This window comes from Dermacentor andersoni, chromosome 2, assembly GCF_023375885.2.
Source record: "Dermacentor andersoni chromosome 2, qqDerAnde1_hic_scaffold, whole genome shotgun sequence".
In the NCBI taxonomy this organism is placed as follows: Eukaryota; Metazoa; Arthropoda; class Arachnida; order Ixodida; family Ixodidae; genus Dermacentor; species Dermacentor andersoni.
The window spans coordinates 7275593-7303102 of NC_092815.1; the positions used below are offsets into that span (position 1 = coordinate 7275593).

Genomic DNA, 27510 nt, shown 5'->3' on the forward strand with positions numbered 1-27510 from the left:
CCATTTGTTTCCTGAAGTAGACATAGGGAATGGGCAGAGGAGGTTGAGACTGATGCGGTAGAACGGCTCCTTGGATATGTCAACGGGCTGTAGAAGGCCTGCAGGTAATGCTGAGGGCTGTTTACGTTGGTGCCTAAGGTCACACTCATGTTGGTACCAGGCCAGGCCAGAAGAACCGGCGCTGCACGCAGTCGTATGTGCAGGATGCCCCAAGATGGCCAGCAGTTGGGGCATCATGGAGTGCTTTGAGGACAGTAGCATGAAGTTACTTGGGGAGAACAAGCAGAAGCCCTGGGCCATTGGGAATTTTACCATGATGGTAAGGAATATTGTTGTGAAGCTCAAACAGACGGAGCGATGGGTCGGGCTGGAGGCAGCCTATTATAGATAGTAATGTGTCGTCGCTTTTCTGTTCAGCACGGATATTGGCCAGATCTGAAATAGCCATGACGAAGTCACCGATATCGCTTGCCGGTGTCGGGAGGATCGGCAGGGTAGCGTGACAACAGTCAGTGTTATTGTGCATCTGGCCAGACATGTACAGGATGTCAAAGGTGTACTCCTGTAACTGTAAAGCCCAGCGACCAAGCCTTCCTCTAGTATCTTTCAGTGACGAGAACCAGCATAGGGCGTGGTGGTCCATGACGACAGAAAACGTGCGGCCTATAAGTAAGGGCAGAATTTTGACACAGCCCAGACTAAAGCGAGGCATTCGCGCTCAATTACAAAAAAATTCTGCTCCGATGATGCAAGAAGGTGGCTGGCATAGGCAATGATACATTTCTGGGCATTCTGGCATTGGGCGAGAACTGCACCTACGCCATGGCCACTAGTGTTGGTGCGAACTTCTGTAGTGGTGGAAGGGTCAAAATGTGCCAAAATGGGCGGTGATGTAAGTAAACTGAGGGTGGTGAATGTGGTAGCTCGCTCATGACCCCAAGAAAAACAGACGTCCTTCTTGAGTAGGTCAGTAAGCGGCCGGGCAATGTCGGCAAAATTTCTGACAAAATGGCGGAAGTAAGAGCACAAGCCGACAAAGCTCTGGACATCTCTGTCTGAGTGAGGAACAGGAAAATATTGGAGGGCACGTACCTTGTTGGGGTCAGGTTGGACACCACTAGCACTAACAAGGTGACCAAGAACGGTGATGTGACGTGAAGCGAAACAACACTTAGAGGAATTAAGTTGCAGGCCAGTGTGGCAAAGCACATTGAAAATGGCCAACAGGCGGGTCAGGTGGTTCTCAAAAGTAGGTGAAAAGACAATCGCATCATGTAGATAGCATAGATAAGTAGACCACTTATAGCCCCTAAGGAGAGAATCCATCATCCACTCAAAGGTTGTGGGGGCATTACACCATCCAAAAGGCATAATTTTGAACTGGTAAAGTCCATCAGGTGTGATAAACGCAGTCTTTTCGCGGTCCATGGCATCAACGGTAATCTGCCAGCATCTGGAGCGCAGGTTGATAGAGCAAAAGTATGTGGCTCCGTGGAGGCAGTCCAAGCTGTAATCGATTCGGGGAAGCAGGTATACATCCTTGCGCTCGATGTTGTTCAAGTGTCGGTAGTCAACACAGAAGCGCCAGCTGCCATCTTTCTTTTTGACTATCACCAGAGAGGACGCCCATGGACTGGAAGAAGGCTCGATAACATCTTTTGTGAGCATTTTGCCAACTTTGCCTTGGATCACCTGACTGACGTTTGGTGAGGGAGACATTATAAGAACGGCGGCGGATAGGAATCACGTCCCCTGTGTCGATTCGATGCTGGACAAGAGACGTTCGTCTCAAAGACGATCGTTGAAGTTGAAAATGTCATGGTACGACTCCAGGAGGAGGCGAAGGTTGGCAGCTTGAGCAGGAAAAAGGTCAGCACGAATCATTCCGTCAAAGACATCGTGCGACGAACTGGTTGTGGTATGAATGAAGGATGAATTAGAGGGACTGGAGAGACCCAGCGTGCAATTTTCGCAGTCTTCGGCAGCAGTGATGGCGGCGAGTGATATGCCTGCTGGAATTAGTTGAGGAGAGGTGCTGAAGTTTAAAACAGGAATACAGATGCGATTGCCGGTTACAGTCGCGAGGGTGTTAGGCACGGCGAAGTTTCTGGTGAGCAGAACACCTGTTACTGGGGAGAGCATACGTAATTACCGTTGGCTGCAGGTGGGCTCGAGGTCGTGGATATATACATGGCCGCTTGGGGGGGCATGTGCACATAGTCAAGAGAGCAGAGACGGGCCGATGGCATGGTTGGAGCATCGGCTAGGTGAGGTAGTTCGAGCTATAGGAGGTCATTCGCACAGTCAATTATGACAGAATAGGTTGTTAGAAAGTCCACACCAAGTATAATGTCATAAGGACATTGCTCAAGAACAGCAAATAAAACAGAAGTTGGGTGACCGGTGATGGTAACGCGGGGGGTGCACATTGCAAGGACGTTGGGAGGTCTTCCATCGGCCACTCTTACAATGCGGGATAGAGCAGGTGTGACCACCATCTTTAGGCGACAGCAAAGACCAGAGCTCATGACAGAAATATAAGCCCCAGTGTTGACAAGTGCAGAAACGGTCACACAATCAACGTCAACGTTAGCATACATAGTCAAGTCGGCAGAGTAACTAGAGGGTTTTGTGGCGGAGTCGTGGATGCAGCGTTACCTCCGGGTGCTGCATCGTCTAGATTTCTGGAGTGAAGGAGCCACGGCTGCCCAGCGACGTCGCGCGGCGAGGTAGCTGCGAGCGGAAGGACGGACAGTGTAAAAGTTGTGAACGCGACTGGTAACGTCTAGGTGTTCGCGAGTGGCTGGACCATGTCGTAGCAGCGTCAGGATTGTATGGGTGTGCTGCAGATGGTGGCTCAAAAGGGCTGCGATCAAGGCGGCGAGCATGGGCAAAGGATGGAGTACATTGTGAGAATGACTGGTGGTTACAGTAGTGAGCAACGTGCCCAACATGGCGGCAGTTAAAGCAGATAGGTCAGTCCTCTTCAGTTCTTCGATCTGCAGGGTTCCAATATTGTGGAGCAAACCTTTGATAACGAGGGATCGATCGATGAACGTACAACTGTGCACGGCGCAAGCAGCATGAACCCCAAGATGAACTAGTTTGCTTTGTACGATGGCTTAGACGAGTGAAACCGCTGGTGCGTTTGAGTTGCCGTCATTAGAGTTGGCAGAGAGGCTAGCTGGAGTAATCGCTTCGATCTCATGGCGGTCAATCCTCGTCAGTTCAGCTGAAGGCAGCGAAAGGCGACATGGCAGTTTCTCTGCACACGGAAAACGTCGTGGCAGTGTTGGGAAGCCTGGCAAATGGTCGTTCAGTACAGTGGCTCTTGGCCTGCACGAAGCGCTGGCACTCCACGATCCCGGCATCGACGGTAGCACAATTTCTTCATGTGAGCAGATTGAATATTTGGGAGCTGAAACTCCCGTCAGCGCGGGCGACCAGATGAAGTCACAAAAATAGCATGCGCTGACGGGGGCACATGCAGTGGCGGCACCTTGCGGTACGTCACGCAAGCCGCAGCGAAAAAAGAAAGCAGACGTCCAGGCGGCAGCTTGGGCGCGCTCTCTTCGGCAGCACCTGTGTCTTCCGCTCAAAGCAGACGACAAGCAGACGACATGAATGTTCGCTTCAGCAGGCATGCCATAACATTGTGTTTGTGCGCCCTTAAGAGGAAGCTTTAGCTCGGGGCCAACTCCGATGCGGCCTATTCAAATACGTGTAAAATGCAAAAATGTTTTTCTGTGATAAACCCTGGACCGATTTTGATGAAAATTGTTGCATTTGAGAGAGAAAGTTAAATTCTAGTGACTGTTGCAAGCAGAACTTCTATTGAGGGCCTGAATTTTGTTAAACGAATTTTCAAAAATTCAAAAGTTCGAAAAACATACAAGCACAAAGTTTACAAATTAATAGCTCTGCATCAAGAACAGATATCATGCTTCTGTGAACGGCATCAATTAGACCATTCAAAGCGGACAAATTCTGTATGTCAATTTATATCTTACGTGAATTTGTTATGTTGTGTACAAGGCTTCTGCAAAAGCTGTATTTCCATATTAGTAAATTTTTTAGATTCGTGTATAACATATCAATTTTGTCCCATATATCTGTACTATTAGATGCAATTAACATAATTGTGATATCATTTTTTATTGCTGAGTTACCGAGTTGTAAACCTGATAGTTTAGTTTTTTTTAATTTAAGATTTTCGCCAATTTTTCATTAAAGATTGGCGGTGTAAATAGAAAATTCAGAACCACCAGTCACTTGATTTTAAGTTTTTCTTTTAAATGCAACAAACCTCATCAAATTTGGTGTAGTGGTTGCTGAGAAAAAGGAATTCTCCTTTTACATGTATTTAGATAGGAGCACCAGAGCTAAAGCTTCCTCTTAAGCCAAACAGCTACAGTTCTTGTCGGTGTCTGTTAGAGAGCCGTAATACTAACAGGGCTGATACGCGCAAATGCCTTTCTTTGGAATTTGCAAGCCTAAGGTGGGACGCAAGTGTTTCATTGAAAACTGCAAAACTGGGTACAAGTCTTGGAGGGAAAATGTGAGTGTCTTCGAGGCTCCGAATGATCCTGAACGACTGCTAGCATGGGCTGCGGCAATTCCTGGGGACGGCTGTCAGCTCACATCGAGAGATAACGTCTGCGAGAAGCACTTCATGAGCAACATGATGAGATGGGATAAATACTATGGTGAGCTTAGAGATGAGGTAGTCCTGGACCACCAGAAAGAAACCCGAACTGCATCCATAGGCTGTTCCTTGCACCTTTCCTCCATCTCCCGCATCTTTGATATCCCCGAAAAAGAAGCGGACCCCCCAGGAAGTGTCATCAAATATCAATCATACCACCGTTAAAAGATTGAGAACGAGTGTCTACGACAAGCCAGGAACATCAATGGCGGTGAATGTCAGCGATGTTCACACAGCGTGTGAGGGCCATGAGCTTGACGAAAATCAGCTTGGTCGTATAATCGAAGAAAGTGAAGGCATGTTTGCCTTCGACGAATGCCAGCAGCGCTTGCACCCATCCAATCAGTCATCGAATGGGTGTCAAAGAATATTGCTGCATACAACCGGAATCTACAGATCATCTTATTATAGCGGTCATTGAAAGGAATGCGTTTTATTTTTTACTGTGCTCAAATGATTAAAGTGTTACGCCAATCACTGTCCAGGCTACCAGCACTAAAGAAGCGTGTGACTGCCCTCAGTAGAACTTGTGCCAGGTGCGCAGCTGAACGCAAGCAACACACTTGACTGGTTGCCTTGGCAACCGAAATGGCGGTAATTTCTTTCTTGGCTGCCAAGTACCGCCAGCATGATAGTTGCTCCACAAGCTTGTTACCTTTCCTGGTCGCTGCAAACAGCGGAGTTCCCACTCCTAATATTTCTTGCTCTGTGCTGTCAGCTTTACAGCAGAGCGCCAGCACAACCTGTATGTACGACAGGTACGATGACTCCGTGTATGTTTGGGCTCGAGTTGACAGCTGTTTCTTCACAGCAATATTGCGATTGTAGGCCTTACCAAACAGATTATGGAGCTATTGCTTAAATGTGTTCCAGCTCCCAAGTTCGGTCTCATGATTGTCATACCACAACTTCGCCATTTCGCTCAGATAAAAGACATCATTGGCCAGCGTGACCGTCAGGTCCCAGTGATTGTAATTGCTCACCCATTCGTATTACTGTAAAAACCTTCGTATAATAGGAACTCGCATATAGTACGAGGTGAAATTTTTGGGACGCGAAATCGAAAAAAAGAAGTTTTATCCGCGTATAATACGAGTGAGGAAAGCTCCAGGAAAACATTTATTTAAATTGCACTCCACACTTCAATCACTGTCTTCCTCAGCTGCGCTCTCTTCGGATAGTTCTTTGTCGAACATATCTTCCCAGAAGTACTCATCCTCTGTGCCATAGAGCGTGTTCGAGATGCTGCACTTCTTGAATGCACGACGCACGAGGTCCTCTGGTATGCTGGCCCATGCGTCCACAATCCACTTGCATAGCGCGGCTGGCGAAACCTGCTTCAGCGGCCCGGTCGGCGTCACTGCAGGCTCACCTGAGTGCATCTAATCTGCGTAACACCGCTTCACCGCGTCCTTGAACGGCTTGTTCATGCAAACGTCTAAAGGCTGCAGCTGAGATGTCATCCCACCCAGAATAACGACGAGTTCAGTGCCAGTTCAGATTCAGGCAACAGCCTGGACGCAACACTGAGTCAGCCAAATGGCAACGAAATGCGTCCAGCATGAGGATGGACGGGAACGACAACAGTGCACCGAGCCGCCTACACCAGACGGTCTTGATCCAGTTGAGCACAAGATTCTCGTTCATCCAGCCTTTCTCACAGCATCTCATGACCAAATTTTTTGGCAGCTCTACACCTTTAGGCACTGTCTTGCGTTTGAAGACAACATAGGGCAGAAGCTTGCGTCTGTCTGCCATGCACGACAACATGACGGTAACTCGCGTTTTCTCGTTGCCAGTGGACCGGACATAAACTTGTTTAGAGCCCTTTTCGTGCACGGTGAAAGGCGATGGCATGTCTAGATAAACCAGCATTTGGTCAGCATTGCCGATTTGCCCTAGCTGGAAGTTCTTGGACTTGCGCAGCGAAATAATGTGGTGCTGGAGAGCCACAAGCAGCTCTTCAAACGATTCGGGCAGCTTTTGCGAAATCGAAGTTAGGCGGCGTGAGGAAAAACCAGCACGGCACATGTAGCGATAAATCCAGTGCTTGCTCGCTTTGAAGGCGGAGCTTGGTAGCCCTTTTCCTCTTGCAAGCTCCTTAGCTTTTGCCTGCGTAAGCTCCACGCTTACAGCTAGATGCGCGGCTCACTGTTGGCGTACGAACTCCGTCAGGGCGAGTTCGATTTCCGGGAATATCCCACTCTCCGGGCCACGAAAGCTTCTTCGCATTCCGCTGCACGGAAAAAGGCTTCCTTCTGTCGACGCCACCCACGAATGCTCCCCTCCTTGTCGCCAAACTGTCTCCCAGCCGCACTGTTGCCGATGTCCTGTGCGGCTAAAATAACCTTTCTCTTGAAAGCAGCTGAGTACTGTTTTCGTGGTCTGGACATCTTGGTCCTTCAATGCAGAATAAAAAAGGTGCACTTTGCGAAGTGTGGTTTGCACGTGTGCTGCCAAGATGCACACTCAACAATAAAGAAACAATGCTGTAGTCACGCAGCAATAATGAAACCAAGCCATAGCCACGCAGCAATAAGGAAGCCAAGCCGTAGCCACGCAGCAATAACGAAACCAATTCTTCCAGCCCTAATTTGTGACTGAAATTTTAGTTCGGATCCGCATATAGTACGAGGCTAAAATTTGGGCAGCTAATAATAGGAAAAAAACCTCGTAATATACGTGGGTTTTTACGGTATGTCAGCGACTCCTCAACGTCGGTGTCATCGGTCCCATTGAATGTTCCAGAGTCTTGAGGGTGGGCTAAAACAATTGTGGTCCTCGGTGCAGACGCAGTTTCCAGCTGATCTGCCATAGTGGCCGCACCGCATCGCTGACCACTTTGAAGCTCCGTCGTGTGGCGAGAGTACCCCACAACTCCACCAATGTGTCACGAGGCAACAAATAAATTAAAGCGAACCATGGTTTATAAACGGAGAGTACTTACAGGGCTGGCCAAGATGGCTGAACACACGCAATGTCCCGGCCATCGTTGTCTTCTTCATTAGTCCAAGGAGGTGGTTTTAACAATATGATTAATGTCCACTTGTCTGTCAGCACAAGGGGCAGACTTCAGAATATTCCCCAGGATAAATTCCGGAATATAGCTTTTAAGTTGGCGAAAGTGCTTGTTTGTAATTTTTGCCAAATGACTTCTTGTCTCTTACTTAGACATTTCTTGCCTGCAGGCTATAGCTTCCTGCTCAGGTGATAGTGGGTGGTGATCTCCTGGAAGGAGACGATCCGATTCCTCACCGATGCCAGGTCATTGTGGCCAAAAGCGCAGTCGGCTCAGCCTCCTTTAGCCCTGAATGGTTATTAGAAATTCTTTGCAGCAAACATTGTGTTTGCTCTACCGGTGTGTCCAGTTTGTTTATGGTCTCAGTATTTAATCCGTTACTCTATATTCTGATCTGGGGGGGGCACTGCGCCTTCTCTATACCTGAATGGGACCACGTAGCAGGAGAAGCTTGGACTTTTGTGAGGAACATGTAAGTCCGCACATTTGTGTGTAAACCTGCATCCGTATGACTGTTCTTGGAAGGTTTCTTCTACCCTCTGTTTACCCAGAAGGTAATGTCGTCCTCATAAAGACTGCAGTGAAGATTGGGGATATGGTCAAGTATCTTGGAAAGCAGGGACAAGGGCACATTGAATAGGAAAGCGGACAACGCCAATCCTTGAGGTGTGCTGCTGCTTCCTAATCTTATGGTGTTGCATCTTAGATCGCCAAGATGGAGTTCTACCGTTCCATTGGTGAGGAAGCTACGGATGTACCTGTAGGCCTTATATCCCACGCATAAATTTGAAGCCGACTGAGAATTTGGGAGTGTTTGACTTGGTCAAATGTTGTGTTCATATGGAAGGTTGTGGCCAAGTACTGCACCAGGGTGGCCAATCCTGCTCTGGTGAGGGAGTGGAAAATCCGGTGGAAAATTGCACGGCACCGGGATTTGAACCACGGTCCTCTTGCACGCGAGGCGGATGCTCTACCTCTACGCCACCGCTGCACCCGGATCCGCATCATGAGACTGAAATAATCAGAAGAATAAGAATGGGCTGGGGTGCATTTGGCAGGCATTCTCAGATCATGAACAGCAGGTTGCCATTATCCCTCAAGAGAAAAGTATATAACAGCTGTGTCTTACCAGTGCTCTCGTACGGGGTAGAAACCTGGAGGCTTACGAAAAGGGTTCTACTTAAATTGAGGACGACGCAACGAGTTATGGAAAGAGGAATGGTAGGTGTATTAAGGGATAAGAAAAGAGCAGATTGGGTGAGGGAACAAACGCGAGTTAATGATATCTTAGTTGAAATCAAGAAAAAGAAATGGGCATGGGCAGGACATGAAATGAGGAGGGAAGATAACCGATGGTCATTAAGGGTTACGGACTGGATTCCAAGGGAAGGGAAGCATAGCAGGGGGCGGCAGAAAGTTAGGTGGGCGGATGAGATTAAGAAGTTTGCAGGGACAACATGGCCACAATTAGTACATGACCGGGGTAGTTGGAGAAGTATGGGAGAGGCCTTTGCCCTGCAGTGGGTGTAACCAGGCTGATGATGATGATGACTCGGTCAAACGCTTTTGTAAGGTCGAGACCAACAATTGCCTTGGTTCCACCACCGGTGTCAGTGTTCAAAATTTGATGCAGGATTTGCAACATGATATCCTGTGTGGATAGTTCCTGTCGAACGCCAGTCATGCAGGCAGGGTAGAGATTGTTATCTTCGGCATATTTCTGCATTCGGTTTAGGATAACGTGTTCCATCACCTTCTCTGCACATGATGTAAGGGAGATGGGCTTCAGGCTATCTGAACCTAATTTTTTGCCTGGCTTGGGGATGAATATAATTTCGGTGTGCTTCCATGTTTCAGGCATTTACCATTGTCCCATATAGTGTTCAGGTAAGTAGTGAAGGTACTGATGGACCTGTCGTCATCATTTTTCTGTTGGAGGTGCTGGGTAAATGCAACCACTCCCAGATCGAACACCGTCTTCAAGCCCAGTACGAAGTCCAGTCGAGCTGACTCCTGTTCACGTACGGACAAGCTGTCGACTTCAAGGACTGCCACCTGAGCACGAGTCTCTACCCAATCGAGTTGGAAAGATGAGTACATCAGTTCCGTCTTCTTCCTCAACGGCACCGACCGAGGTCGTCCTTAACCAGCCGTGAATCCCCACATCCTTCCATGGGGACACCTTCAAGGATGTTGAGGACTGGCTCGATCACTTTGAGCGTTGTCGCAGAATTCAACGGCTGGACTCCAGAGAGCAAGCTATGCAGCACCTACTTTTCCCTCGAGAACTATGCGAAGACATGGTTTGAGAACCGTGAGGCGTCCTTATCAACATGGGATGAATTCCGACGCCAGCTAATCAGCACATACGCCGGCCTTAATAGCATGGAGCGAGCTGAATCTGCAATTCAGGCGAGAGTACAGCGGCCGAATGAAAGCGTCGCATTGTTTGTCGAAGATATGTGCCGACTTTTCAGACGCGCAGATCCATCCATGCCGGAAGAAAAGAAGGTCAGGAACTTGATGCGCGGTGTCAAGCAAGAGTTATTCGGTGGCCTAATACACAACCCACCTAAGACCGTTGCAGAGTTTCTCGCGGAAGCCATATCAATGAAAAAGGCACTGCAGCAACGAACAAGGCAGTACAACTGCGACGTGTCGACCCTATCGCGTGACCCTCTCGCTATACCCTTGGACAATACCGACGCCTTGCGGGAGCTCATTAGGCTTGTTGTCCGAGAAGAACTCCAAAAGCTTCAGGTCGCTCCAGTATAGGTACCGCGACTCGCTTTGGCTCAGGTCATCCGGGAAGAAATCAGGCAGGCATTAAAGTCCCGGAGCGAAGCAAGACACCACGGCACGAGGTACGACAGCCACAGCCTGGCATGTCGTATTGCGGAAGCTGCGCGAAGTTCGTTGTCTCCGACTTTTCACGATGCGGGCGATGTCCCGGACTCTCATGGTGTGCGCGCTGTTGAACAAGCAACTGGCGCACTGCAGACCGGAGACCTTTGTGTTTTCATTGTGGTGAAGCCAATCACCTCTACAGGGCGCGTCCTTACCGCCGAGCTGGGCTCTGTGGATTTTCACTGAATGCGCCGTGCCCACGCAATGGTGAACGCCCCCTCGAGATTGAAGCCTACCTCATGGATGCCAGGAGCTCGTTTGGCCCATGAATCTGTGACCCCCTGTCACTGTCACCTGCCCGATATTTTAGGTCCCCGTCTTTACGCCGAGCGCAACAAGGCGTCCCTCACCCAGCTCTGCCTCCCGGGAAAACTTGAGTCCAGCGACCTGCGGAGGTGAGGTCGCTGATGTTGCGAACGCTGAAGATCCTCCACTATGACGACCCCGAAATGACGTAATTGAGACCCAGAGGAAGCAGTGTAGTTCGGGGTCAGTATTTTGCAACGTACCAGTTACCATAGATGACGGCGAAGTCACGGTGCCAATCGACATGGCTGCGGACACGTCTGTTATGAGCTAGAATCTCGCGCGCACACTGAACAAAGTTTCGACGCAATGGACCGGAACCCAGATTCGTACTGCAGGAGGGCACCTCATAACTCCAATGGGCCGGTGCACGGCACGAGTCAACATTCGGGGCTTCATGTACATCGGCGACTTCGTCATTCTTTCTGAATGTTCAAAGGACCTTATACTCGGCATGGATTTCCTTCAGGCGAACGGTGCCATCATCGACCTGCAGGAGTCCAGAGTCAGCTTCGCTACTACGCAAGCCATAGCGAACAGTAATGACAACGACAGTGACATCGCGCTTCGCGTAGCTGACGATCACGTCACGTTGCCACCCAAGAGCAGCGTGCTTACTCTTGTCCGATGCGACATGGAAGACGATGCCTAAGGAATTGCTAAGGCCAACATCCCCCTGCTTCTTGAGCGCCACATTTGCATAGCCAGAGGGCTTCTTCAGGTGTGAAACCAATGTTCAGTCGTTTTGCTAACAAACTTCAGCAGCGAGCATCGGCATGTACCGCGAGGAACGACAATCGCATTTCTTCGTGAAATCATTGATGTTACTGACATTGCCACATTGGAAATCGCATCGTCTTAGCAACCTGAGTTACTCAGCCTAAAAGAACGGATTCACATAAACGCTGCTCTGCCAGACCATGAGAAAGACCGTCTACTGAGTCTCGTGAATGAATTTGCGGACTGTTTTTCAATGTCATCTAAAGTACGGCGCACGTCCATCACAAAGCACCGCATTATTACGGACGAGTCTGCATGTCCTGTTCGTCAGCATCCTTACAGAGTTTCTTCAGAGGAAAGGGAAGCGATCAAGCATCAGGTGAAAGAGATGCTCTAAGACGACGTGATCCAGCCATCCATGAGCCCGTGGGCCTCCCCTGTAGTGTTAGTCAGAAAGAAAGATAACATACTACGGTTCTGTGTAGATTACAGAAAGTTGAACAGTGTCACCAAGTGCGATGTTTATCCATTGCCACGCATCGACGACACATTGGATCGTCTACAACATGCCAAGTTTTTTTTTTCGTTGGATCTTAAATCAGGGTATTGGCAAATCGAAGTTGATGAACAGGATCGTGAAAAAACAATGCTTCCTTGGTTTGTGTGCATATTATAGGCGCTTTGTCGAGGGACTCTCGAGAATTGCTGAGCCTGTGACATGGCTTACACGCGACGATGTGCCTTTCATTTGGGTGGACGAGCAGCAGGAGTCGTTCAATGAATTGTGCCAGTGTTTGCAAGCGGCCCCGATACTTGCTCATTTCGACGAAGACGCTGACACTGAAATCCATACTTACACCAGTAATACGGGTCTCGGTGCAGTTCTTGTGCAGTGGCAAGCTGGTGCAGAACGCCCCATTGCTTATGGAAGCCGCAGTCTCACTAAGGCTGAAAAGAACTACTCAACCACTGAAAAAGAATGCTTAGCGGTTGTGTGGGCAATTGGTAAATTCCGACCCTACTTGTACGATAGACCCTTTAAGGCTGTCAGCGATCACCACGCCCTGTGCTGGCTTGCCAACCTCAAGGATCCTTCAGGCAGACTAGCCCGTTGGAGCCTGCGCTTACAAGAGTACGTTATAACAGTTGTCTACCGATCTGGGATGAAGCACAGCGACACTGACTGTTTGTCACGTGCACCACTCCCTACGACGTCATCGAACCCTGACCATGACTTGCCATTTGTCGGCGTTATCGACGCCAAAAAGATGGCTGAGCACCAGTGTGCTGACCCTGAGCTGCTGCCGCTGATCGAGCACCTTCAAGGGGTTGAAGGTGTTTTACCCCGCTCGCTCGCGCGCGGCTTATCATTGTACTACTTGCACAGCACATCCTTTACAGGAAAAACCGCGGAAGCGGTCCCAATACGTACCTCCTTGTGCCGTCGGCGCTGTGCCAAGACATTTTGCAAGCCTGCCATGATGAGCCATGTGCGGGACACCTGGGATTCGCTAAAACATTATCAAGGATACGACAGAAGTATTACTGGCCCCGGCTTTATTCTTCTGTGAAACGGCACGTGAAGACCTGCCGCGATTGTCAGATCCGCAAGAAACCACGAGTTAAACCGGCTGGCTTTCTCCGCCCTGTGGACCCTCCTCAAGCACCGTTCCAACAAATAGGAATGGATCTACTTGGGCCATTCCCAGTGACCTCTTCGCGCAACAAATGGATAGTTGTCGCTACCGACTACTTAACCTGGTACGCCGAAACCGAAGCTATTCCGCAAACAAACTCGTATGAAATGGCCAAGTTCTTTGTATGCCACATCGTCCTACGACATGGTGCACTGTCTGTTGTCATCACCGACCGCGGTACAGCATTTACAGCCGAACTTATGCAGGATGTTCTCCAGCTGATGCATTGCTCTCACTGCAAGAGCACTGCGTATCACCCTCAAACCAATGGATTAACTGAACGTCTGAACAGCACGCTGGCTGATATGCTCTCTATGTATATCGACGTAGAGCACCAGACGTGGGACGAGATTTTACCCTATGTGACCTTCACGTATAACACTGCTGTACAGGAGACTACACAGTATACGCCGTTCGAACTTGTATACAAACGCCACGTCACGTCCACACTTGACGCCATGCTACCTCTGGCTGATAATAGCCCGTCCAGCGAACACGTAGAAGAGTTCGTACAAAGAGCTGAAGAAGCCCGCCAGCTTGCTTGGCATCGTATCCGGAGCCAACAGCATGCCGACACCCTTCGGTACAATCAGGGTCGACGCGACGTCCATTACAATACCGGCGCCTTTGTGTGGGTCTGGACGCCCATCCGTCGCCGTGGACTTTCGGAAAAGTTGCTCCGCTGGTATTTTGGTCCCTACAAGGTTACACACCGCCTCAGTGACGTGGCCTACGAAGTCGTCCCCTGCAGTTCTGACCTCAGTTCACCCCTTCGTCGTCCTCGCGCTGAAGTTGTTTATGTAGTGCGCATGAAACCATACTATGCACGTACGTGAATGCCGCGATGCACTTGAGGAGCTCCATTTCTTGTTGTCGCTGCAAGAACTTTTTCATGCGACCGAGACGGTCGCTTTGCGCATGGGGGGCAGTTGACATAAGGATGTGGGGCTCCCGCACCGCGGGACGGCGCGCGCAAGGGCCGGCGCCATGGAAGACGACGAAGCGCGTAAGCTGCACACTCTTCTTCTGGCCCGCCATTAAAGAGAAGCGTCTATTTTGTAAGACTCCGTCTTCAATCTATGTTACAATATAAATCGGGGCACGAAATTGCTGTTGAATGTTATGATGGCTGTTGTACTGCTGCCCAGCATTCTTGCCTGTGAGATCATCTCCACCCCGTGCTTGCGGACGCGACGCTGGGCCATTATTTATTAGGGGGGGAGGGGAGGTCAACCCCATGTATGACTCTCCATGATATATGCCGTTCCCGCTAGTAGCAGATGCATAATTTTTTGGACCGTATCTGCCACCTCTTGGTGTGGGGTACTGATTGCTAAGATGTTGGAGCCCGGTCACACGGACCAGAAATTGATGATCTTGTAATTGCCCGTTGCTGGCGAGGACCACTGCTTTGGAGAACTGGTGAGTGGCATAGTTCTTGACTGTGAGTCCCTGCCTGGGGTGCACAGTGACTTTAAAATCGCCCCTGGGCAGGGGCAGGAGTCAGTGTCCCTCCTTACCGGCGGGTGCCGGGAGCGATGGGGTGTTGTTTCTGGACCCGGCCAGGTGGAGGGTGACCCCTGCTATCGCTCCTGATTCCCCCCTGGCCAATTCCTTTTTTGTTTGGCGAGTGAGATTGAGTGTCCAATTGCTGTTGGGGTCTTCCCTCATTGATCTGAAGGTAGAGTCTATTCTGGTAGACGACTCCGTGCTGCCCGAATAGCCTTCTTCTCTGCAGTCCATTTCTGCAGTTACGAAGTCAGGCTTGCCTCACGGAGTGAGCAACGATGACTGCGTGTTACTCTGAGGCGCAGGTGGGCTTGTCTGAGCTGACATATGACGTGAAACGTGGTGCGCTAGACCCAGCAGCTTACCGCTGACCCGGCTGCGTTAGGCCTAGCTTGGTGGCGCACTTCAAAGACTTGAAAACGCCTATTTACACAAAAAACTCGCTGCTCACAGCTTCTGTCGGCTTACACGGGACCCGGAAATCTTGAATGAGGTCTGGCTGACAAGAATTCGGGTGTCTGAGAGCTTTGAATGCATGAAGCAGCGAAATTCCAGGGACCCATGTGAAGCAGCCCCACCGCACATAACGCCCGTAGCGTTCCTTCGATTTGTTGTACTGGAGTGTCCAGGACTGCCCAAGATGCTGCATATGCAAAGTTAATTGGTTGAAAGCATAATCCAGGGAGCCCAGTACTGTCTGGGATGAATAATCGTAGAGGCCCAGTGTACTGCTCTTTCAAACAGGGCATTGAAAAGGAGCGCCTTCACGATAACGTCAAGGAAAGTGGTCTCCTGTGCGAAGCCCATGGTGGTATACTCCGAATTCGCCATTTGCAGGCAAAATACACAGTGGACATGAGTAAAACCTGCCTCTACTGCAACGTTGCTATATTCCACGTTGTCCTGGAGTGCACATACCTTCAGCTGAATGTTGTGCTCTAGCCAGACAAAATTAATGCACTGGCACTGGCGTTGGGCTTTTGCAAACATGCCGAGTGGCCTGACTGGAGAGCCTTTGAGGCTATGAGATGGAGACTTGAACACTGGTGGCACACTCGGAAACAGCCGATTGGTTGAGAGAATGGGCAAGAATGCCAATAAAAAGAAGTCTTTGTTATTGTCTGTCTTTCTCTTTTGGCAAATATTCATAATTTCGAGGCCATACGATGGTGAAACCATCTCGTAGATGTTGAAACCATCTACGATATGGTTTTACCTTCTCGTAGATCACTCAATACAAAGGGAAAGGCCACAGTGATCATCATCATCATCAAACGGAGAAAGTGTCAACATTTTTTATTGTTGTCATTGCGATGCATGAACTTCAGTAATAGTGTGCTAATGTGTTACTGCTGTCTCAGGGTGCAAAATTGAGAGGTCTCGGCTTAATTTTAGAGCTGCATTTGAAAATGATGCTGTGGTACGTGGAAGTAAACTGGAGCATGGTGGCACTTTACCATTTGGTTCTCACAAAAGCGAAAGTGAAATGGAGAAACCATGGTGGGTGAAACTGTTAAATTTCGTTTAAGATGTCATTCTGCGACCGCTACAGTGTTCATACCGAACGTGACATTGTGGTGGAATCTATTTGTGAGTATCATGCAAGAGGCTGACTACCCATGGGGCAAATCAGCAGTGTGGAAGGGAGGTCTCATTGACCACTGCAGGCTCTTAACACGGAGCGAAAAACCTGAAGCTGTTATTGACAGAAGCTAGACCATCAAAATGAATGAAGGACCGGCAGACACCCGAGGGCACCTGTAGTCAGCTGCAGAGATAGCTAACGTGGATCTTGAGCACACAGTGCGTGCCGCTCATTGCCTGATGCCTAGTCCTGCATAAGAAATTCCTTGGACATCACCGATGATCTGCTGTGAGATGTCATACGTCACTCGCGGCCATTCCTGGACAAGAATTCTATCAGTTATTGTTAGCTGTTTGTCTCTGATGATGAATGAGTCTATTAATTGAATGGAGTCTGTTCTGTAGTTAACTGCATTGAAGAATCTTCTTTTTTTCAATTCTCTACATCTCAAAGCCAGTCATCGACTTGTATTCCTGTTTTTACGGTAATTCAGACTTTAACATTTAACCGTGTCAGTGGGGGCTCCCTATTTGCTATATCCAAATGTAACATTATCAAATGGACCAAGGAAGAAACAAACAAATGTTCACTAAATCCACATTTCTGTATTTAGTGAAGAAATTCATTACCCTTGCTTGCATTTTGCATGAAATCTGCACAGAAAGTGAAATTTTTTCATTTTGTGCAAACAGCAAGTGTCTACAACCTGTTAGGAGAATATGCAGAAAACTTCAGCAGAATATTGAGTACTTCACAACTTCACCATGTGGCAGTGATGGTGCAACATGTGTCTTATTCAAATAGACATGCATTTTGCTGCTGTGTGCAGGTTTCATCACAGGCCAGCAACTAACCATCGCATCACATTGTTCTCAGCAAGTTTGTTAGTAGCCTGTGCACTGCGATTTTCAATGTTTATTCTATCACACTTAATCAAAAACGTTCTGCTAGAACTAGGTTGTCTAATTATAGTAACAAGTTGCCCTAGCAGTCAAAAAGGAAGCCTCAACCAAGATGGTGATTCTGTGGAGCCTCTGAAACAACATTTTGTCGGCAGAACACAGCTACAATGGCCAAGTTCAAAAGCTGACACGTCGCTGCCGAGGTGGCTGTAGTTACCAGTACACACCCAAGGTCTGTCCCTATTATCGCATGCACTCCCGAGCCGTAACAATCGGCTATTGAGGGGAGCCGACTGACTAAGCAGTTTTTCAAAGTATTACAAATCTATGCAGCACCTGTTATTGCCCTATACTTATTTTTTCCTATAGCTCTAATTCCCGCTTTTTGTATTGTGGGCATTAGGCCTCATGGTAATGATACCGTTCCTGGCTTTATCCTGTTGTAGCCGCTGGTTACATGAGGCGAGAAAAGAGGAGCACTGCAACAAGGTGCACTTTGGCCTTGTAGCCACTGAGCTGCTTTTCATTTTGGAATTGGTGGTGCTTGGCCTGTTGCATTGCAGCACTTTTCAAAACCTTTATGTTAGCATGTGCTAATGCCACCACTGGTGTTGCAGGGTCGCTGTGGAAGCATTATGAGAAAGCAGCCATCAAGCTGGAGAACCTGCTCAGTCAGCTGGAAAGCTTTCTCTGCCACGGAGGTGAGAGGGCTTACTTGGCTCCACTGTTCAAAACAACTTGCTGCATACTATGGCATTGCAGTGGAAGAGAACACTTATACAGATTTAACTAATTGAATTAACGGGGGTGTCACTCTCTTAGCCTTACACATTTATCCAACCTTCTGCACCATCCTGCATCGTGTGCTATGTAGTATGGGACTTGCACTGTAAATCATTTATTTCACCATGATCTCCCAATAACAAAATTCCAGGCCAAGTAATATTTTAGTTTTGTTGTGATAACAATTATAGGGACACTCCAACTGAATTTTTTCCGTCATCGGCAGCGTCAGTGTTGGCATCGCCGTGGGGATCTACATGTATTTAGGCATATGTATGCTATATGCTTATCCATGCTGTATATGCTAGTTATGTTGCTAGACTATTCAATCACTGAAGTTGCTCATACTAGGTCTTCTGTTCTTGACTAAATATTCCTCAGAATTTTGAGTATGGGAGCCCACAAACAAATGTCATGAAATATAACATTCACAGTGCATGCCTTTGTCTTTTCTCAAACCATTAAATAAGTGCAGAACAATAGCAGTGCTCAAGCCTGAAAGTGATGTAATTTTACTGGCGTGGTTCCTTACAGACAGCATAGTGGCACTTGTTTGATGTCATTACAGGCCTCACATGGTGTGTAAAAGCTTTTAAAGGTGCCAGAAATTTTGGCACAGCTGTGTACTCATGTCTGTGTTAGTCGGACCTGGGTATAGTTAGAACACAGTCTGAGAAATTTTATTTACCTATTTATTTATTTATTTATGAATACTACAATCCCTGTTTGGGATTTTAGTAGGGTGGGAAGCAGCAGGTACAAGATCTTCCCAAAAATATATACAACTAATGCAAACATGTCACACTTTGTCAAAAAATATAATATGTACAACTTTTGTAGACTGAACATACTACAATTGAACCCCTTTATAAGAGACACGTACCGGGGAGCAGTTTGTTTCTTATATGAGAGGTCTCTTATAGCAGGGTACCAAGTTCTCATTTTCTAACCAGTCCTTATTTCGATATTGGCACCATACATTTAAAACAAGCACAAAAGAAGGCTATAACCTGTTGAAAAAGGTTTATTATTTGACATTTGTTGTTACACTAAGTTACTGGTGAAATAGTTCTCAAGCTTGGTTTGCTTCATGGCTGTATTGACAGTGTTCTTCAGCACAGCTTCTTCCAGCTTGTTGACAAGGTCAAGCATTCTTTCACGGTCACTGGTCCAAAGCTGTATGTGGTGACGAACTCAGCCAAGTACTGTCATGACTTCCCCCTAGAAGTTATTGGTGCTGCACAATCACTTTCATTGTCAGACACATCTGTAGCACTGTCTTCACTTTTCTCATTTTCCTGCACCATCCTCATTATGTTCTCATCACAGAGGTCTTCTGTAACAGCAAGATTGTCATCCGCTTCAACAAAGCCCTGAAGTGTGCCCGACTCAATAAATTTACTCTGAATGATGGGCCAAGATTCTGGCTCCTCATTCACGTAATCGAAGTCTTCATCTGCAATATCCTCGTGTGTATCTTCTTACTGCAGATTAAAACACTCTTTACGAAAGCACCCTCTCACAGTGCTCTTCTTAATGTTGTTCCAGGAGCCAGTTAGCATTTCAGCTGCTGTCCTCAAGTTGATTGTTGTTTCCCGCTTCTGCAGCATATCAAAAAGCAGCCGTTGAACCAGCCCTCCTCTGTACTTTGCTTTAACAGCTCTTATGACCCCTTGATCCAGAGGCTGTAGCCAGAATGTGCAATAGCTCAGCTCAACAGCTTTCAATGGTGGAGTTTTCATGTGTGCCGAACAGCTCTCTAGAAACATGAAAATTTTCTGTTTTTCAATGCCATCTTCTGATCAAATCTAGACAGACATTTGTTAAAAATCTCAGCTGTCATCCACGAGGCCTTGCTTGCAGTGTACTCGACATTCATAGAGTAATTCTTTAGGTAGCACATGGGTTTTTGGACCTGCCAATGATGAAAACCTTTTGTTTTTCAGTTCTGTTCATGTTAGTACAGGACATACTATCTTTGGGCTTTTTGCCTCCACTGCAATCTTGATTAGCAAGGGCAAATGTTCTTCCAGGGAGCATTTTGAAAAATATTGCCGACTCATCCAGGTTGAAGACGTCGCAAGCTTTCCTTCCTCTCAGCAATGTTGGCAATGTCTTGTCTTTCCACTGCCTTACGGCATTTTCGTGGGCAGCTTTGCTGTTGCCACGAGCAGCTTTGTAGCTGATTCCATGCCTACGCTTGAAGCAGTCAAACCATCCTTGACTGGCTTAAAACTCAATGCCAAAGCCAAACGCAAGCTGCCTGGCTCTGGCTTGAACCAAAGGTCTGCTGAGCAGTATGTTCTTGCTTTGTGCATCCTGTATACACAGAAGAAGCACTTCTAAGGCAGGATGGAATGACTTACGCAGTTTTGATCTGCTTGCTCTGGTTGGAGCTTCTTTTAGCAGCTTCTCTTGTCTCGTCCAAATCCTGCTGATCGTCTTTCTAGACAACCCAAATTTCCTAGCGGCGTCCGCTTGCTTCATTACACACTTTATATCCACAATGATGTCCAACTTTTTGTGACAATCAGGAAAGTACAGCGCTTGACGGAGCTGTCTGCCGTACTGACAGCCGGGTAACGATAGTGAGTAAAGACAACAGCACTTGGAGAAAGAAAATTGGAACAGTAGGGCGATGGCGATTTGACTATACACTGTGGACAGGGTTGATTGGCTCCCCTGCGAGCTTGCCCGGCAAAGCCCAAGCAAAACTGAAACTAAGCATAATGAAACTAAGCATAATGAAACTAAATAAAACATATACAGGGATGTACGAATGGTGAAAATGATCAGTAAAATAAACAAGTTCTAGAAGCATAGCCTTTGAGATTTGTAGCTTGGACTGTCGTCATCTCTAACCACAACAGGCTTGTTTTCGTTTTCACTTGGTTATTGCTTCGCTTTCTGCTGATTCTTAGCTCGCTCAAGTGCCCGCACGTGCGGTCGTGCTCATGCCCTTGGCGTTAAGCTTGAAGTGCTTCTCTGTGAAGCATTCCCATTGCAGTGGCCATTAATCATAATTTTTTTGCTGACTGATCCACTATCGCACGTCTTTCACTTCCTTTTGCTTCCACAGTGGATGTCACTGCAATCAGTGGCCAACGGCACTGCATGTAAAGTTAAAATGTCTGTTACAAACGAGATTATTGACCAGTATTCACAGACAACTTGGCCTTTACAACCGATTGTCTTCTATATCCCGTGTCTCTTACAAAAGAGGTCCAATTAATGGGAGAGATAGGGCGGCCAACCATGTGGGTGAATAGTGTCAATTATACCAGATTGTATGTTTTATTCGTGCCTCTTATAATGGGGTTCAACTGTATTAGGTAAACATGAACAGTATGAAGACAATCTGACATTATATGACATATGCAACTCAACATTACAAATGCATAAAAATTGATCCAATAAATAAGATGACAACAAAAGAATATAGGCCCAAGTCATATCTGGAAACTCAACGTGAACATAGACAAAGAAGGTTGCAGTACTTGCCGGTTTGTTAGTGAATTCCAATTCGTTACAGTTCTTGGAAAAAAAAGTATGTGAAGCAATTATCACGAGTTGGGTAAGGTGTTCAGTTGTTCCATTGTCAGTCAGTGTGTCAATTGTGTGCCATTGTGTCAATGTTCAGTTGTGCCATTGTCTCGGGCTGCAACCTTAGGAAAAGGAATAACAAAAGACATGTCTATCTTAAAATGATTTGTTAATGCCTGATATAAGAATTGTAGACATGAGGAACGATTTCTTTTAGACAGAGCGTGTAAATTTGACCTTGTTATTAGCTTGCTTACTGATGTGTGGTCATAACGATGGTAAACAAAGTGAACGGTTATCTTTTGAATTATTTCCAGCCTTTCAATATTAGTTATGGTGAATGGGTTCAAAATAAAGCTGCATAGACTAACGTGGGTAAAGTAATGAACGAGAAAAAAGGGGGTGAACTGAGGGGCCCGATTTTTATTAATCGTATCAAAAGAAGCCAACAAACAATGACACCAAGGGCAACACTGGGGAATTGTACTGACTAATTGAAATGAACAAATTATAAATTAATGGAACTGAAAGTGGATGAAAAATCATTTTTCATTCACTTTCAATTCTATTAATTTATAATTTGTTTATTTCAGTTAGTCAGTACAAGCAATTTCCCCTGTGTTGCCCTTGATGTCTTTGTTTGTTGGCTTCTTATAATATGGGTAAAGTAACAGATTTATATGCAAGGAGAGGAGCTGTTGGAGTAGAAGTTTAAGTGCTCTATGAAGAAAGAATAGCTTGCAATGTATGTTAGCTGTAACATGAACAATGTGTTTATTCCACCTAAGGTCCCCTGTTAACCAAAGTCCTAAGTAATTATGTTCTGTCACTTTCGCCAGAAACAAGTTGTTGATGTTGTGCTGATAGAGCAGAGGAACATTCTTGTAATTCTAATTTGTACTGCTTTTTCAAGATTTAAGGATACTTGCCATTTATCGCACCATTTATTGCTGTAAGAATAGTTGATCAGATACATCTGTAACCTCAGTGTACAGCATGCAGTCATTGACATATAGCCTAATTTTAACAGTTAGTCATCAGTGATATTGTTTATGAATATAAGAAAGAACAGTGGCCTAACCGAGCCTTGTGGGATGCCTGAATGCACTGAAACCTTAGCCGATTTGTGCTCGTGAAAGGAAACAAATTGTTTCCGCTCAAGAATATATTCTGATATTCAGGATATTAGTTTTACGTATGCAGTTTAATTTGTAAATCATTTTTTTTTGTAAGACTGTTTTGAAGGCTTTGCAGAAATCGAGAAAATTTGTGCCAGTTTGATTGCCATTGTTTATGGAAGTCCCAAAGTCATGAGTTATTTCAATTAATTGCATTTGTGTAGAAAAACTCCTGCGGAACCTGTGTTGATGTTTGGCGAAAAAGTCATGCTCTTCGAAAAAGCTCCAAAATATACTTATGGATTATATGCTCCATCAGTATACAAGTGGTCGAAATTAATGAAATGGGACAATAGCTTTTAACACAGTGTTTTGTTCCACTTTTGTGAAGTGTTTTCACCTTTGCTACTTTCCAGTCATTTTGGACTTGACCTTCCTGCAATGACTTTGAAAAGAGGATAAAAAAGTATTTTGCTACGCATTCTGCATATCTTTTTAAACATTTACTAGGGATGTCAGCGAGGCCACATGCCTTCTTGACATCAAATTTTAGGAGCATATTAAGTATGCCTTGTTTGCTAATGATAACATGAGATATAGCTGGCAAACTGGATGTAAAATTTGGTAGTCTGTTGTCCTTTTTAGTGAAAACAGATTGGAATTGATCATTAAAAGCACTGCCTATTTTTGAACAGTATAGTGTTGTACAGCCGTTGACATCGAAAATGTCCCAGCCATGTGGTGAAGGAACAATCGCCCGCCGAAATTCTCCTGGGGAAGTGGAAATGATGTTAGGTAGGGATACACCATAGTAATGCTGTCTTTTGTGCACAACTTGACTCTGGACTTGCATGGATAAAGTAGACCTTTTGTGTTTCAGCTTACTATCTTTTAATGAGCATCTTTTCTTTTTTAATCTTTTAAGTTTTCTTCTTAGCTGCAGTGTGGATCGAAATATCCAACAATTCTTACATATTTATTTTCTTGCGATGATGGGGACAAAACGATCGACACATTTGCTAACAATGCCTTTAAAGCAACTCCAAAAAGAGTTTACGTCAGCAGTGGAACTTGAAAAGGCGTCAAAACTAAAAGACAGCATATCAATTATTGAAATATCTGCCCTAGAAAAGTTTGCAAAATGCGAACGCCTCGATTTTTATCTATGAACATGCCAGAGAGCATTAGTAATATTATTTTGTGATCAGAAATACTGGGAAGAATGTCATAACGTGCATTGGAAACAGGAATACCACTGATAAGAAATAAATCAAGTATCGATCCGACATGACCCTGTGTTTGAGTAAAATCGTCTACAACTTGTGATAGATCAAATGCAAACACCAGATCAGCAATTGCGTCCTTGGGCTGGCCATTTTGGTTCTTAATTGATAATGGTTGCCAGTTGACTCTCAGTACATTGATGTCCCCGGATAAAACAATGTCGCAGTGTTGCCCGTAAGGTAAAACATCGATTACGATAGCAAATTAGTAGACAGCTGTACGAAGTAAGCATGGTAGATTTCTCTGACATGTAAACTTGTGCACATTGGCTTACCAACTAAATGAACAAGCATGGTGTCATGCACGCACAAGCAGACATGAACATGTCTCGCTTGATGACCGTGGAAACTCTGTCAAAACACTGGAGTGAGGAAGTGCAGCAGAAGCAGCGAGCAAATTGACCTTCATGCTGCCTTTCACTTCATCATGGGCTAAGCAGCAAGAGCCCAGCGCACACTAAACTATCGGCACTCAGTGCAGTCTGTCCCCATTGCTGATCGCTTTCGAGGTAGGGCCCGCACGTCCATACGCAGCAGCCACAGGAGTAGGGACCCCTCCCCTCGGTGCCTTGTGCGCGATGGAACACAGCACTTCCTCCCCACTTTCCTCCCTTGCTCACTAACCTGCGAGATTGAGCTGCCATCACCAGCTCACCCTTGCATGCTTTAAATCACACATACAGCATACGGCACGTGGTGACAATGTTATCACCCTTGGACTTTGTATCGAACATAACGGTGACGATGATGCCGACGGTGATGACAGAAATGCGCCTAGAGTGTCCATATAACTGCTATTGCAATAGTAATCCGGTCAGCTTGTTTTACGTGCATGTTCATATAGTTCTTCAATTCTAGAATAGTATTGGGGTCAGGTGAAGGCAGTCTGTACACCGCTCCAATAATGTGCTTAATGTTTCGGTGACAAGCTTTACAAAAAATGGACTCTACATCTAGGACATCCGACATTCTTAAAATATTGAAAGAATTCCCGAAGAGAATGCATGCCCCCCCGCTCCATGGTCCCATGACCATTTCTTCGCATCATAGAGTGATCATAACTGCAAAAGCAGTATAAGTGCTCACTAACCTGTGCCAAGAAACAGAACGGGTTTTTAGAATAAAAGCAGGAACAGCGCAACACAGGACTTGCTCGTCCTGTGTTGCGCTGTTCCTGTTTTTATTCTAAAGAGGAACCAACCAGCCCCATTGCACACACTGAGAACGGGTTTCTTAGCATTCTGCCGGCTTTGCTGCAGCCCAGCACTGTGTTCAAGTGCAGCACTAAACCTTGTCAACCTTTAACTTGAGCTAACAATGTCTGATTATGGTAGTTACCCAACTCTAATGTGCATCATTCTTTTCCACGAAAATTGGGCCAAAAATTGCCAGTGCAGTGCAATCGGATAGACCCAAAACCGCCTTCACAGAGTTTCTGTGCTGTACCGCCTAGCACGGATGTATTGCGGCGAAGCCGACATAAAAAAAAAAAAAGAGAAGAAAAAGACATGCGGCACCTTTAGAACATTGGCTGCCATGGTGCAACATGTATTTGACCCTTGCCCATTTTTCTTGTTAAAAAAATCGGGAACGTGTTAGATTTCTTCTTTGTTTCAGAGCTTTAATGTAATTTCTACGTTAGTTTTCTAATTTGGACACATAAAAAGTGGGTGCGCATTTGATTCAAGGGCGTGCTATAATTGCACAAATACTGCCAAACGAATTAAGCGGTGTGTTTTGGTGTTTTTTCTGCATCTTATTTAATTCGACTCGAATGAGTGTTACACTATGCCCCATCATTTGACCCAAATGATGTAGCACAGTGTAACACATCCTAATTAGCTGGATGAACACAATATGAATGCAAGCTGCACCAAGTACCAACAGCCCATAATTGGCAGTGCTACAGAAAAATTGTCATTGGGGGGGTGGGGGGGCTATTTTGTAAGAGTCCACCTAGTGGACTGTCCGTTTTGGCCACTGCTAATTGGATGCAGCTGTATGAGAGAAGAGGAGACGAGCGGCCCTAGCCAATGAGCAGTGGCCGAAATGGACAGTCGTCTAGGTGGACTTACAGAATACCCCCCCAGGTGCCTCCTGTTTGAGTCTTAGAGCATTTAATCTACCCCACACCATTTAACACTGTGAAAGAATACTGAGAGCAAATACTTTTAAGCTTTTTAAGAGCTTTGAGAAAGAACTCTTGAAAGTGAGCAAATGATTTAACCATAGGACATTATTGGTGGCATCACAGTGTACCTGCTAAGCACTCAACCAATGCTGCTACTATAGAATCCAGGGAAATATGCATTACATTGTAGACAGTGAGCATTTGCCAATATTCTCTCTATTGCTTTCACATTGTTGGTAGTTCAGGACTGCTTCTTGTATAGTGAAGGTCACAACCTGTACTGCTGTGCTTTCAAGGCAGCGGCAGAGAATGGACGGGATTGACACCTAGTGGAGCACACAGCTGTTTTCTTTTGTAAAAATGTGGTTGGAAAAGTTTTATTACATTATCACATAGAAGAAGCCTCTTCATACTGCTCTGTTGGTGCATTTTGCTGGAATGTGGCATCCTGACTGTAAGCAAGCAGTAGCGCTTGGAGAGCATAACTATTCATATGACCAGGACTGAGGTTTTCTAGGGATTCCTTCTGCTCGGTTCTATGCTACTCTTATCATTCATGGTCGGCTTATCCCATTGATAACATAAGCGAAGCTCACTTTGACCACTTGTAAGCCTGAAAAGGATATATATATATATATATATATATATATATATATATATATATATATATAGCATCGGCAAAGAAATTACTACAAAATCACTGACAAGCACAGCTCACTACGCCCACATCCCCACTAGTTGCAGGTATTTGCAGTACTGCATTTATGTACTGCCGACTCGATCCTGTTTCTTTCACTGCTTTTTTTTTTTCTCACATATTCCCTAGTGTTTTGAGTTGTGAAAGAATTGTGTGGCATTCTGGAGGGATTTATTCTGCAACAGAGTCATTTCTTGGTATAAAACAAGTACTTCAAGAGTTGTAGTTTTAACATTCTATAATCCGTCTCACCAACTCCATGCAGTGCAGCGAAAGGCTTAGCCAACCACAACCTCTGTGCAGCACCAACTGAATTGAAGCTTCATGGAAATATAGTTAAACCTCAATATAGTGAAGTCGGTAAAATAAGCACTTCGTTAAATCAAAATTTGGTTGCGTTGAAATGAGACTTTTTATGCAAATAAGTATTTGCCAGTGAACTTTTCTTACACTGAAGGGGCTGTAAAGATTTCACAATTATCGTGCAATCAGAAGAAAAAAAAGAATTTCAGTGAGAAAGAAAATTTTAGAGTTTGAGAGTTGGCGACCAAAGATACGGTTTCATGCCGTGTTGACAATATCTTCACGTAGCCGGTAGGAAATGA

General features: G+C 46.1%; 1 protein-coding gene across 2 annotated transcripts in view; it reads left to right on the top strand.

Annotated features, from left to right (window-relative positions):
• Positions 1 to 27510, top strand: part of LOC126543037 (uncharacterized) — a 160847-nt gene that overhangs the window by 127599 nt on the left and 5738 nt on the right. For both annotated transcript variants that reach the window (XM_055077562.2, XM_050190181.3), the window contains one exon: positions 17968 to 18051. In XM_055077562.2, coding sequence (XP_054933537.1) covers positions 17968 to 18051 — 84 coding nt within the window. The remainder of the gene's footprint in view (positions 1 to 17967; positions 18052 to 27510) is intronic.